This window comes from Mus musculus, chromosome 19, assembly GCF_000001635.26.
Source record: "Mus musculus strain C57BL/6J chromosome 19, GRCm38.p6 C57BL/6J".
NCBI lineage: Eukaryota > Metazoa > Chordata > Mammalia > Rodentia > Muridae > Mus > Mus musculus.
In genome coordinates this window covers 26,737,142-26,750,037 of record NC_000085.6, presented here as the reverse complement: position 1 = coordinate 26,750,037, position 12,896 = coordinate 26,737,142, and the positions used below count along the sequence as shown (strand labels likewise).

The window sequence follows — 12,896 nt, the reverse complement described above, 5'->3', positions numbered from 1 at the left end:
ACCAGCGGCTTTTGATGTGTTACACACCTACACATGCCTGGGATGTAGTTCTACTGAATCTTCAAGACGGCAACGAAAAAGGATATTTACCTTACCACTATCAGCAGGCCGGCTATCGGAAATCACAGTTAGTGGGGATAAAATTAACAAGCCGGCAAAGCAGCGAGCTGCTAGTCTCTTCATCAGCTGATCAGGAAAAAAAAGAGAGCTGGGAAAGGCTATGTTTTCATATACAAGTAATTTTATTTTACTGAAAATTTAATACTGGAAGGGTTGTGGATACTCAAATCTGCTGTTTCATTCTACCTACGACCAGGCCCCAAGCCTTCCTCCTCCAGCCTGTTTTAATATTGACAACTACTTATCATATTGTTCCCCCCTTATTATTCCAGGCAGCAGAATTAGAGATTTTTAGCTCAGGTGGTTGCTGAATCTTGCTTGCATTTTTAACAATTAAGCCAATAAGAAAACAAATGAATATTCAAATGTATTTTTTAAAGATTAAAGCAAAGATTTTTTGTTGTTGTTGTATTTTATGCTTCATCTTAGTCTTTTTTTTTTTCCCCTGAAAAGATATGCTGCATGGTTTTGGAGCAGTCTAAAACGATTTTAACACAGAAGAAAAACACCCGCGCCCTCCCCCGCCCCCGCACCCCCCCCCCCAGATGCATGTAAGTAAAAGCAATGTGTATGTTCTCAGGTTCCTGTATTTTAATACAGTGTTATTTTTTCTCTATAAAAAAAAATCTCAAATAACTGTGATACTTCACTTTCGGTTTTCATACTGCAAAATTTTTCACTGTTTTTTTTTTTTTCTTTTCAGTGGGATCCGTGAGGAGGGGGAGGTTGTGAAAAGAGTATTTCTGTTCTACCCCCCCCCCCATTCTGAAAAAAAAAACGGGGAACAAAACATAAGCTTGTGATATTTGGACTTTTAAATCTCTACGCCTGTGAGTACCTAAGAAGGAAAACAAATTAAATTGCAAACAGAACTAGTCAAACAAATGTTTATTACAACTGCTAATACTGCAGATTCCTATTAAATTTACGTTCTGGAGTTACAGGAAAACACACAAAGTACTGACCATTATTCCCCTTAAGTTAAGGTTTTTATGCAGGAATGCAGAGAGCTACCGAAATCTTCCCTCCTCCCCAAAGACCGGGAACACATCTATATGCAGGGCTTCATGTTCTGTGGTTTCTAAGGGGCTTTTTCTAATGGAAATCAATTCCCTCCATATTTCCCGATGCTTTTCGCACTTCAAGAGTTAGACTTAAGATTTCTCTTGCTTGTAAGGGAAATTATGGGGGCTTCTCTGATTTAAAAATATTATTTGTTAAGCTAGCTCAACGGACAACTTAGCTGGGGGGGGGGGGGAGATTAAAAAAAAGAAGAAGAAGAAGAAAAGAAACCAAACAAAAACAAAAACAAAAAAAAAAACTTGCAACACAATGCTAAAAGTACTACCCCCAGAAAGAATTCCCTTCCAAACCTTTTACCAGCACAATAATGAAATAAATCACAGAAGCAAACCCCCAGTTTCCGACTGGTGACGTGTTGCGCAAGAGAGCGAGCCCTAATTCAACATACAGACGGCTCCCATGCTGAACCGCCTCTAGATTTAATGAAGTGAATAGGAAGGAAGTCGGGGGGAAAAAAAGTGTACAAATAAGAAATTAACACTTTCCTTCCCTACCTAAATGGTGAGGCACAACTACAGGGAAGTTTGGTGAGGTACCTCTTTCCTTAAAGGCACACTGCACTCTTTCGGGTCCGGACGTCACGAAAGAACCCATATGGTGCTAAAAAGCCCCAGCCAAGTTAAAAGAGTTAAGCATACTTCAGCCTGCGTGTGTGTGTGTGTGTGTGTGTGTGTGTGCTTTTTTTTTTTTCTTCCTTGAATGAAGCTAGAAATTACTCCTTCCTCCACTGGATGGCAACCTTCTTCCCCCCACCCTCTTCCTTTCTCGCTCTCCTTTCTTTCTTTCAATTTTGCTTAAAAGAAAAATACGTTTTCACGAAACAGGATGTGCACGCACAGGCGAGGGAGGGACAGGCTTGCTCTCCAATGATTCTTAAGAAAGTAGCGGTGCTGACAAGGACGGCCGGGAGGCGGCCATGCAGGGACCAGCTCCGGAGCAGACACCGGAGCTTGTAAAGCACATGGTAGCCCCGATAATCAGCCACACGTGCTGGCTTCCACCGTGCCTCTCTGTCATCCAGACACACGCCAACTACATCTTTCACTGAATGAGGGAAGGTCTCGAAAGCCGGCATTATGCTCCTTCTCAGCCAGGGGGTGGGGGATGTGGGGGCGGGGGTGGAGTTACACGTGACATCCCCCATCACAGCGGAGCAGCTTCAGGATTGTGAATAGGTAAACAGCGGCGGGAGAACAAAAAGCCACTCTGCCCATTGTTCCCACCCTTGCCTCCTCGCTGAAGCACCCGGCAGTGTGATAGGGCCCTCTCACTATGGCCCAAACCATCTCTAGGAAACACGTAAAGCAGGAATTCTGGAGATCACTAGACTATAGATGGTAAATAGAGGAAAAAGAAAAACAAACAAACCAAGCATATTCTGATAGTACACCTGGTATTTGTAGTATGTCTTCCCTGACAGATTTCTTTCTTTTCCCTCTAGGTGGTGATGGGAGAGGCTTTTCCTTTAGGGTCTCTAATTGGGAGGTGTGTGGGGGGAGACAGAGAGAGAGAGAGACGGGGGAGGGGGGAGGGGAGGAGGGAGGAAGGCATTCAGAGACACAGAGACATACACAGGCAGAGAGACTGTGTATGTGTGTGTGTGTCCATCAGGCTAAGTGTTAAAGAAAGGATGTGAATAAAAACTACAAACAACCTGGTGCTTTCTGGGGGAAATCTCACATCTCCAAAGGGTAATGTCCTAAAAGGCTAGGTCTCCTTCCGCTGAGACCCTAAACACCAAGAACACAGACATGATCCCCAAACCGGAAGAGTAACACTAACAACCAAATCACAGCATTCTTATGAGTTTGTAGTTCCACTGTGAGGCGTGCTCTTATAATAGCAATCTCAAAAAGTAACAGCAAACTGCTGCCAGGCCCTTTAGTCCCAGGGTGGGGAGGGCAGGGGCAGAACTCCAGACCCAGGACTTGGGACAATGGCTACAGTTTCGATTATTACAGTCTCCAAAAGCAAAGTATTAAGAAAGGTGTACATAAAACCTCCAAACATGGGGTGTGGGGGGTGACCAAAAACTGCAAGGTGCCACTCACAGGACAGGAGCTCAGTGGTCAACTAGGTTGCAGATCTAGGAGCTCTGATGTGACAGCTGCGTAAGATTTTTAATGTACTTCATTTTACCGATATGTGCACTTTAAGTGATGAGAACCAAATATTCTGTATGTATCCTTACTAAAACAAGCGTCTTTAGAAAGCCAGACCCTGAATCCTCTATAAATGAGGAGAAGAATCTCAAAAACGGCAGGTCCATATACGGCAGGTCCGTACACGCGGCCACTGGCTCGGCACAGAGCATATAACGCCAGGACATTTTTGGCAGTTTGCCTTTCAGGGTTCCAACAGGTGGCACGCTCAGTCTTGTCCTGCCCAATGACTACAAGCTCCCTCAGGAATCCTCACAGGTTCCCCCATCCACTGTTACTAAGGAAATGCCCTGGTGTAAGAAGTTACCCACATAGAGAACATGCCTGTTCTCAAATGGTCTGTTTGCTAACAAATGCCTCCCATAGTTAGGAGACGGGTTAATCTGAAGGCTGGGGAGCTCATGGGATAGGATCTCCACCCAAATGATGGAACAGCAAAATATTGATATATTCACCCAATAGGCTGACCCCCATTTACTTCATTTGAAGATGGGGTCTGGACATGTAGCCCAAGCTGGTCTTGAACAAGCTGATCTTGAACTAGAAATCCTCCTGCCTCAGGTTCCAAAATGCTGGGAATATAGACATGTAACCATCCACTTATTATTTTCTTCCTCCTCCTCCTCCTCCCCCCCCCCCCCCCCCCCGCGCTGAGAGCTGAGAGACAGGGTTTCTCAGTGTAACCAGCCCTGCCTGTCCTGGACTTGCTTTGTAGACCAGGCTGGCCTCAAATTCACATAGATCTGCCTGCCTCTGTCTCCCACATGCTGGGATTAAAGGCGTGTGTGTACCACCGCACCTTCATTCACTTATTTCAAGTATTTGCTCTCTTGAGAGTCAAGTGCACTTGCCATTCTCCCTGAACGTAAACATACAGTGCTGGCCTAGATAGACCTAGTTGGGAAGCGAGCAACCTTGGCTTAACGCATTACAGGTAAAGTAAGTTTTGCAAAATGAACCCAGGTGCTTCCTTGGCTCTGGTGGCCTAGGGAGCCATTTAAAGAGCCGGGTGGGACTGGGTAGGTGGGGGGAAGGGGTGGAACAAACAGAGCTGAGGCATATTAAGTACATCCTTTCGATGTGGAATTTAAAGCAGGAAAATTAGTATAGGGAGAGGCAAAGTTATTTCAAGCCTCTAAGAGCTATTCGCGTGCCAGGTATGGAGGTACACACTTGTAATCTCAAGAATCTAGGAGGCTGATCCCAAGTTCAAGAATACCCTACACACCAAGGCCCGTTTCAAGTTCCCACCCTCCACCCCACCTTTGAGCAGTCTGAAGCTTGTCTTAGTCAGGCTTTCTATTCCTGCACAAACATCATGACCAAGAAGCAACTTTGGGAGGAAAGGGTTTATTCAGCTTACACTTCCACAATGCTGTTCATCACCAAAGGAAGTCAGGACTGGAACTCAAGCAGGTCTGGAAGCAGGCGCTGACGCAGAGGCCATGGTGGAATGTTACTTACTGGCTCGCTTCCCTTGGCTTGCTCAACTTGCTTTCTTATAGAACCTAGGACTACCAGCCTAGGGATGGCACCACCCACAATGGGCCCTCCCACCCTTGGTCACTAATAGAGCAAATGCCTTACAGCTGGATCTCCTGGAGGCATTTCCTCAAGGGAGGATCCTTTCTCTGTGATAACTCCAGCTCGTGTCAAGTTGACACACAAACCCAGCCAGTACAAAGCTCAATACTCTACTCAGAATAACCTTTAGTAGATAGGAGCTTCCAAAACTTCTGGCCAAGAGGTCCCCACCAAGCACATACATACACACACGCACACACCACTACCACCAAGACCTTGGCACTTACAGCTGCTCACATGCTGGGCTCCAAATCACATGAGCACAAGTAAAGAGAGCATCTGTCACTCTGAGAGAGCCTTAGAGAAGGTATGGGCAGGGACAAGGAATATGGTTCAACTTTCTTATTCCGAGACCACCTGTCCAGCCACTCCTGACTCACACATTGCCAAGACCTCTGCTTATTTTTTCCCTTGGGCAAGTTCCTGCAGGAAGGCCAGGGATATCTCTACTTTGAGAAAATACCAAAATGGAGTAACAGGCTTTTGGTGTGAAGTCATCGATAACACCTCCGGGAGAGGTACAAGATTAAGATGGTGAGCACACGTGGAGATCACATCAAGGAAGGTACACCAAGGCACCTTCAGGAATGCAAGGCTTGAGCCAAACCATCTCTTCCAGGCTCTTCTGGGTCGGGCTGGACCATGAGTTACTGAACCCTGATCCAGGGGCACGTTTGTTACTACATGGCAAACTCTCTGGTGTATATGTTCACCCAATGTAGACGAAAGCACTAAAGTAAGGAGCCCGTGCTAAGAATGGAACACTCGCTCTGCTTGAAGCAGACGCAAGCAGTGCCCGTGAATAGCCCATGGAGGAGGGAGGAGGATGCACACACGAGGATCCACGAGATGACATCAATGTGTCTGAGGCCATGTGAGACAGGAAAGCCCTGGCCTCAACCCGATGAAGCTGAGGACACACAGAGCCAGTGAGGCTCTTTCCATTGTCCTTGTGGATTTGTATGAGGTCTTTGGGGAATGTGTCCAGTGTGTTTTACTCATATGTCCCCTTTCCCCAACTCAGAAGAGGTTCTTCTATAATCTTTGTCATTAAGATGTTCCTTCAGGAAAGCAACGAACTTCCGTACTTTTGCTCGAATATCAAACTGTCTGAGAGTTATTAGCACTATGGTCTTCCATCTAAAGTAGAATGCTCAGTTTCAGTAACTTCCTGTTGCTAGTGTGCAAGTGGAAAAGGGATTAATGTTTCAATGTCTTTGCTGTGATTTTTACAGAAATCAGTCTATTTCTAGATGGGCTGTGTAGTACTTCCACATGGTCCCAGGACTCCTGCAAGCTTCAGTATGCCGTTGCCAGCTCAAATCCCCCAACACAGCCACTGGACGTTTCTGAATAACTTTTGTTTCTACACTGCACTTTTCACCTTTCGTGCCCAACCCTCTCTTCTGATGATCTATACTGGTAAAATATCACACAGGTTTATGACTGGGAGACAAGGGGGAGACAAAAATCATTTCATGCCTAGCCAGGTGCCAAGGGCCAGGGAGAAACTGGCAGACAGATCAGCAGCAGTTTTTGAAAGGAGTAATGAGTCCAGGCACTGAACACTTAAGAATTACAGTTGAAAGGCTGACAGCACCATCTGACCTTTATGTACAATTCCTAAGTGCTATACCCATGGTGTTTTGGTCTAAGATTCACCCACTGGGGTCCTGATCTCCAACACCTCAGAATGGGACTGCACTTGGAGATGGGACCTTTAGAGAGATAATAAAGACAAAAAGCATAAAGTGAGTCCTTGTAAACAGGCTCTGATTTCATATGACTGCGGTACACAGGCACACTCAGGACAGTCCTGGGAAAGCAGATGGGCACCTCCAAGATGGAGAGGGGCTCAGCAGAAACCAAAGACGCCAGCCACACCTTGATGTGACATGCTCAGCCTCCAGAACTGTGAGAAATCCCTATGGTTGTTTACACTATAGTCTGTGGTATGCTGTCATAAATAACTAATGCAATGTGGCAACTGAAAGGTATAGTTGGGATGTAGTGCTTAATTGTACCCTAGTGATGGAAATATGTACCTACAGGTGCACATCATGTGTGTATGTATCCTTCTGAGTCAGTGATGAAAGTCTTTGTCCTTCAGGCTGTCCTTTAATGGGAGGGAAACTGGTCCGTACTCTCCACCTGATGCCTGAGCAGCCATGTCTTAGGCCAGGCAACTTCTCCTTGTCTTTGTCTCACCTAAAGTGCCCTGAGAGTTTCTAAATAACATGAGTAAGAGAGGCTGGATGCTGCAGCTGTCAGAGAATATATCCAGCTGCCATAGGAGGAGAAGCTGGATGCGACTGCACCCAGGCCAGAGAGATGAATGCCTAGAAAATATGAATAAATAGAGAACAACGGGGTTCAAAGAACAGAGAGTTAAGGGGAGGAGCTGGTTATATTCCTCACATAAAAGCCATGCAGTTAGTTAGGCTATAACTACATGGAAGCATATTCATATGCACACACAGGTATATACATACACATATATACACATACATACCTATTGATATGTTACTGGAGGAACAGGTCAAGAAAGACTATGAGATCACACACTTCTTACTCAGTATATTCAGCAATATTATCTTAATAAAGCAATATACTTTGGGTCTTGATGAGCTGAGAGCCATATGTATATTGCAAACCACAGCCGCTTTCTAGTAAACTTTCAAGTCAATGTGTAATTCTGAGGCACAGAGAAATAAGAGGTAGCGTTAAATATGACTAGGTCTTGCTAAGAAATGCATGAATGACCCTGGAGGAGCCTTGCATGGACTCTGCTCCTTGTTGGTACTCTAACCCTCAGCAGGGCTACCTGGCAGGTTTGATTAGGAACCTTCAATTGAAGTCAAGGTGGGAAGAGTGAAGTTCTGGACAAGGCCCTCAAAGACAAAGTCAACTGTTTCACAGAAGACAGACATGGGGACCGGCTCAGCAGGGGCACACGTGGCCGCCATCTCTCTCAGCAGGGGCACATGTGGCCGCATCTCTAGATATCCCATCTCTGGAACACAATTCAGAAATGGGGCATCTACAATTTTAAGGGAGCACACCTGAGCTTCAGCGATTCTGAAGGCAAGAGCCTGTGCACTGACCTCTGAGGATGCTGTCCCAGCAGACACCTTCCTGCCAGTGTCTCTCTGACTTGGTCCACAGACACTTTCTGTGTTCCCCAAAGTGCCGACATGAAACAGCAGGATTCTTTTTGGTGTTACGTAAGTTAATGAGATGTGATTGAAGAAGGAAATAGGTTCTTGGGCTGGCAAGATAGCTAGCTCGGCAGATAAAAGTGCCTGCCTCCAGGTCGGGTGACCTGAGTTCTATTCGAGATCCCACATGAAGACAGGAAGAGAGAAGCAACACAGGTCATGGCACATATTCACCCTTCCCCATACATCGTACATACATGTAACAATAACGAATAATAATAATTAAAAAAAACTCTAAGATTCTCATTTCTAAACTGGTGAACACACACTCAAAGATTCCAAAAGAGGTGTACTTCTTTAAAAAAAAAAAAAAAAAAAAGACAATCTGGCCACTGGATCGGGCAATGTGTAACTGCTATAATTTGGGATGAGTCTGTACTCAGCATGCTTTGTTAGGGTCAGTTTCTCACTTGCTCTGCAAAGACCCAAAGTGGGAGTCCTCAGTAAGACACGGCGGCTGTTATTTCTGCAGGAAAGACTGCAGAGTGTTCTGGTCAGGAGACCCGAGTGGGACTGAAGCCTCCATCAGAACAGCATGGCAATTGGATGCACCTGAGTTTCCAGCTAAAGCCCTTTATCACATCGGTCCATCTGTGATGTCCTGTGGGGCCTCGCTCATCTGTCTCTTCTCACCTCCCTAGCGGCTTGCTCCGACCAGTGTACCACTGGTTCTTACTGAGCAGTTATGAAGACGCCTTTGTGCGTTTGAGAACAAGGGGCCACCTTATCCTGCCTGCTCTTTTTGCCGAGTAGTCCTTTTCCTTTTTATGTTACCATAAGACTTCATACCTGGATATCACACCACTGAGTCCCAAAGTTAAGGATTAAATCTAGGGCTTGATGCACACTAAGCGGCTGCCACTGAGCTCCATCTCCAGTCTCCTTTTCCTCTCTGAACAGGTATGGGGCACGTTCTCTTTGCCAGGCCCTCAGTCTTGTTCCACCTTCTTCTGCCCTGCTTCTGGTCCTCTCCTCTGGTGAGCTTATCAAGCCCAAGCCCATATGCCTCCAACCCAGAGCCTTGAGCTTACCCAATCTCAGATGCCATTGTTTTCTCCATGGTCTGGATGGATGCACCCTCAGAAGTCATATGTTGGAATCCCACCCACCCCGAGCCAGGGTAGAAGGTGTGGCAACTGGGAGCCTGTTAGTTCATGAAAGCAGAGGCTCTGTGGCTAGATTAGTGTCCTTAGGAACAGGCTCTACTGTGCTCCCTGGTCCCATCTACCAAAAGAGCATACACAAGGAGCCACCCGTGAACAGCAGGCAGAACCATCCAACAGTATCTGCTGGGACCTTAAGAGGGTTCTTATAGCCTCTAGAGCTATGAAAAATAGCTATTATTTATAACATGCACAGCTTGAGGTATTTTGTGACAGTAGTCTGTAGTGTGAATATTCTTCAAGTGACAGGAACCCAAATCCAGCGTCTTCCCATGGCAGGCTGTACTCACTCCTACCTTTGAGAGCTCTACTCTCCCTGAGGGTGCCTGCCTAAACTCCTGTACCTGTGCACATTGTATGCAATGTGTTTGTTGTAGCTATCTCAACTGCTAAGTCAGAAACACGAGGTTTTCCGTCTCCTCACAACACTGCTGATGGCTGACTACATTCCCTTCACTGTTAGACTTCCAGTCCAGTTACTGATGAGTTGACCTTCTGAAAACACAGTATTCTTGGAAGGTCACAGGTTTTGTTTTGTTTTGTTTTGTTTTTCCAAAAGTTGCTCAAAATGCTCGGGGTTCCCACATTGGCCTCCTCTAACCCTTTTTCTCTCTGTCTCTCTCTCTCTGTCTGTCTCTCTGTCTCTCTCTCTCTCTCTCTCTCTCTGGTTTCTGGTTTTTTCAAGACCTCGAACTCAGAAATCTGCCTGCCTCTGCCTCCCAAGTGCTGGGATTAAAGGCATGTGTGCGCCGCCACCACCACCTGGCTCCTCTAACCCTTTCTAATTTTGCTTTCCCCCACACTGTTCCTTCGCCTCTCTGCATCCTACGCTGCCAGTCTTTCTGACCCACCCAAGGGAGTATCATGCCCTCCACTATCTAGCTTAGAGGCTTCTCTATCTCATCAGCCATCCTATAGGTCGCCTCTGACATGATCCAGGGACCTTTCCTCTGTGTCATCTTTGCTCTGTAAAATGGCCTCCATTTTGAGTAGGTGACTAATTCTCAATTCCCTACTTTTAATAAATCTGTGTTGACATTGCAAACAGTTCTGTCTCTGCCTAGGAGGGTGGGTACATCCATCCATTCTCCCATCTAAAACATGCTTGGCCTTTGAATTCTTCCTGCAGACCAGGAGAAAAACTCATATTCTTTGGTTGAGCAGAGCTTTGGGGCTGCTCCCATCCCTATCTCTCCCTCTCTACTTGTCCTCATAAAAACCCTGCTTCCAACAAACGGGATCACAGCCAAGGAGTCGCATCTTTCTAAGCCTCCATGGGCTTCTGTGAGCCTGGAATTCGTCTCTAGATCTCTCTTTGCTATCCAGATCATACACACCTCTCAAGGGTTAAAATACCGTCTTCTCGCTATGCGGCATGGCCCCTCCTCCCACAATGCTTTCAGACATAAGCAAGTTCATTGCATTGGTTTAATTCTATTGGTAGATAGTTTATTTTCTTTTGAAAGCCTGGCTGAATCTCTTACCAGGAAAAACTTTTTGAAAAAGGGATTTCTTTGTGTATTTTATGTGTATGAGTGTTCCTCTTGCATTTATGCCTGCATGACAGAAGAGGGAATCAGACAGAAAGGGCATCAGATCCCATTACAGAGGGTCGTGAGCCACCATGCCATTATTGGGAATTGAACTCAGGACCTCTGGAAGAGCAGCCAGTTCCCTTAACCTCGGAGCCATCTCTTCAGCTCCAGGGAAAAACTTTGTAAAGAGTCATTTTAATCCAATTAGCTTCTACCAGCACTAAGATCAACACCTCGCTCACTGCCACACTGAATTAAAGTAAGTCTTTACTCTTCTGCTCGCTGTCTCCCTGAAATAAAATAAGTCTTTATTGACTCCTCTGCCTCCTCTGCAACAAGGACTTCCCAAGGAACCACATTTTACCATCAGGCTTCGGTGATTAATTCAAAGGCCATACATTGCATGATGAACTAAAACAAGGCAGATAAGCCAGATGAGCCAGATAAGTCAGATAAAGAGAGGAACAGATGGTTTTCCTTTACCCCACTGCAACATGTTCTATTGCAACCTATCTCCTCTTACTCCCGTTATTTTAACAGGTACTCATACAGTCTTCTGGCTTGTTTTAGCTTTAAGGGTCAAACATTAAAAAAAAAAAAAAAATCTGCCCATACAGGTGATGTTGCCCTCTCTGAGCTGAGAAGCAATGAAGCCCTCAGCTCAAAGGCAGAGCAGTGACTGTGTCATGACTGAGCAAGGTACAGTGGAGGGCAGGCAAGGGCTCAGCTTCCCCAGAGACAAAAGCAAACTAGGATGGAGACACTGACCCACACACATAAAACGCCCAGCGACTTGGCAGAAAGAAGTCGACCAAGCAGCGTCTGTGTAATTGTGGCCCAATGAGCAGTCTGGAGAGGTCTCACGGTCACCATGGTCACCGCAGGAGGCTGACTTGACAATCTCTAGGATGATCCCTCCAAGATTTTCACTACCACCTGTGTCTCACTTGCTTCTAGCTCTGTCTTCCAAGAGGAAAAGGGAAAAAAAAAAAAACCCAAAAAACCAAAAATTTTGAAAGGAGGACAGACACCCTGTGAGATACCATTGCCCTGCTCAGGGGCAGGAAGAAAAGTCATTCTTCCAGTGTGGAAAGGCATGCCATTCTACATCCTTCAGCGCCCCTAAATACAGAAGGCAGCCCGCTAGACCACGTGCCTGTAAAACAGGCTTTCTTCGGGTCCATGCCACCAACAGGCTGAGGCCTGATGGGCATCTCAGACGGAGCTGGCTGGAGCCAAGTGTGGAGATTTATAAGAGGTTGATAGTAACCTGGAATGCAAAATGCCGCCCCAATGGCCTTTTTATAGGATTCTCCCTTGGCTCTTTCTGGAACATTCACAAAAGTCGGTGAGGTTCTAGGTCATGCCGTTCTCTTTCTTGCACTCTTCTGTACTTTGCTTCTTGTTTTGTTTTTAATGATGGGGTCTTGCTCAAGTCTCTTACAGGAAATGGCATAGTATTTATGCATAACCTAGGCATACCCTCTCAGAGCCCAAAATCATCTCTAGATCATCTCCTTACTTATATTCCCTAATGTGATACAAATGCCATGCCAATGATGGTTATGCCACATTACTTAGGGAATAATGACACATATATATTTTAGTATATGTTCAATACAGACTTCTTTTCTTTAAAAAAAATAACATTTTGATGTGTGATTGCTTGATTCTGAGGATGTGAAATCTGTGACTATCATGGCCATCTGTAACATGACACTAAAGTACTGACTAATTTTTAAAGTGAATGCAAACGGATTTGATCTTGGTAATCTGGGGGACACCTTGATGTTCTTGATGAACACAATATATCTATTTAAAAGCTGGTCTACTCTAACAGGCAGTAGTGAGCCAAGGATTGTAAATGGGGCTAGGTGGGCCGTTTCTTGACAATCCCAGTTCTGGGTCTGTGCAAAACTGATAAAAGTCTCAACTCCCTGTAAGGAGCGGCCCATGTGGCAGTAGCTGCTACCTTCACTATTCTCTCATGCTGGCACCTTACCTATCATGGCCCATCACAACACGAGACTG

General features: G+C 45.7%; 1 protein-coding gene across 21 annotated transcripts in view; it reads right to left on the bottom strand.

Moving 5' to 3' along the window:
* Smarca2 (SWI/SNF related, matrix associated, actin dependent regulator of chromatin, subfamily a, member 2) overlaps positions 1–12,896 on the bottom strand; it is a 173,249-nt gene that overhangs the window by 28,284 nt on the left and 132,069 nt on the right. For 2 of the 21 annotated variants that reach the window (XM_030251048.1, XM_030251049.1), the window contains exon 1: positions 1,501–1,633. The exons of 8 other annotated variants lie outside the window; for them this stretch is intronic. Coding sequence is in view for 6 of the 13 variants with exons in the window: in XM_030251045.1 (XP_030106905.1) it covers positions 91–186; positions 1,086–1,088 (99 nt within the window). In the remaining 7 variants the exon portion in view is untranslated. Of the gene's footprint in view, positions 1–27; positions 70–90; positions 187–1,085; positions 1,638–1,697; positions 1,875–12,896 lie in introns of those variants that run through there. 11 more of the 21 variants (XM_030251047.1, NM_001347439.1, XM_006527288.3 and 8 more) reach the window with 11 other exon arrangements.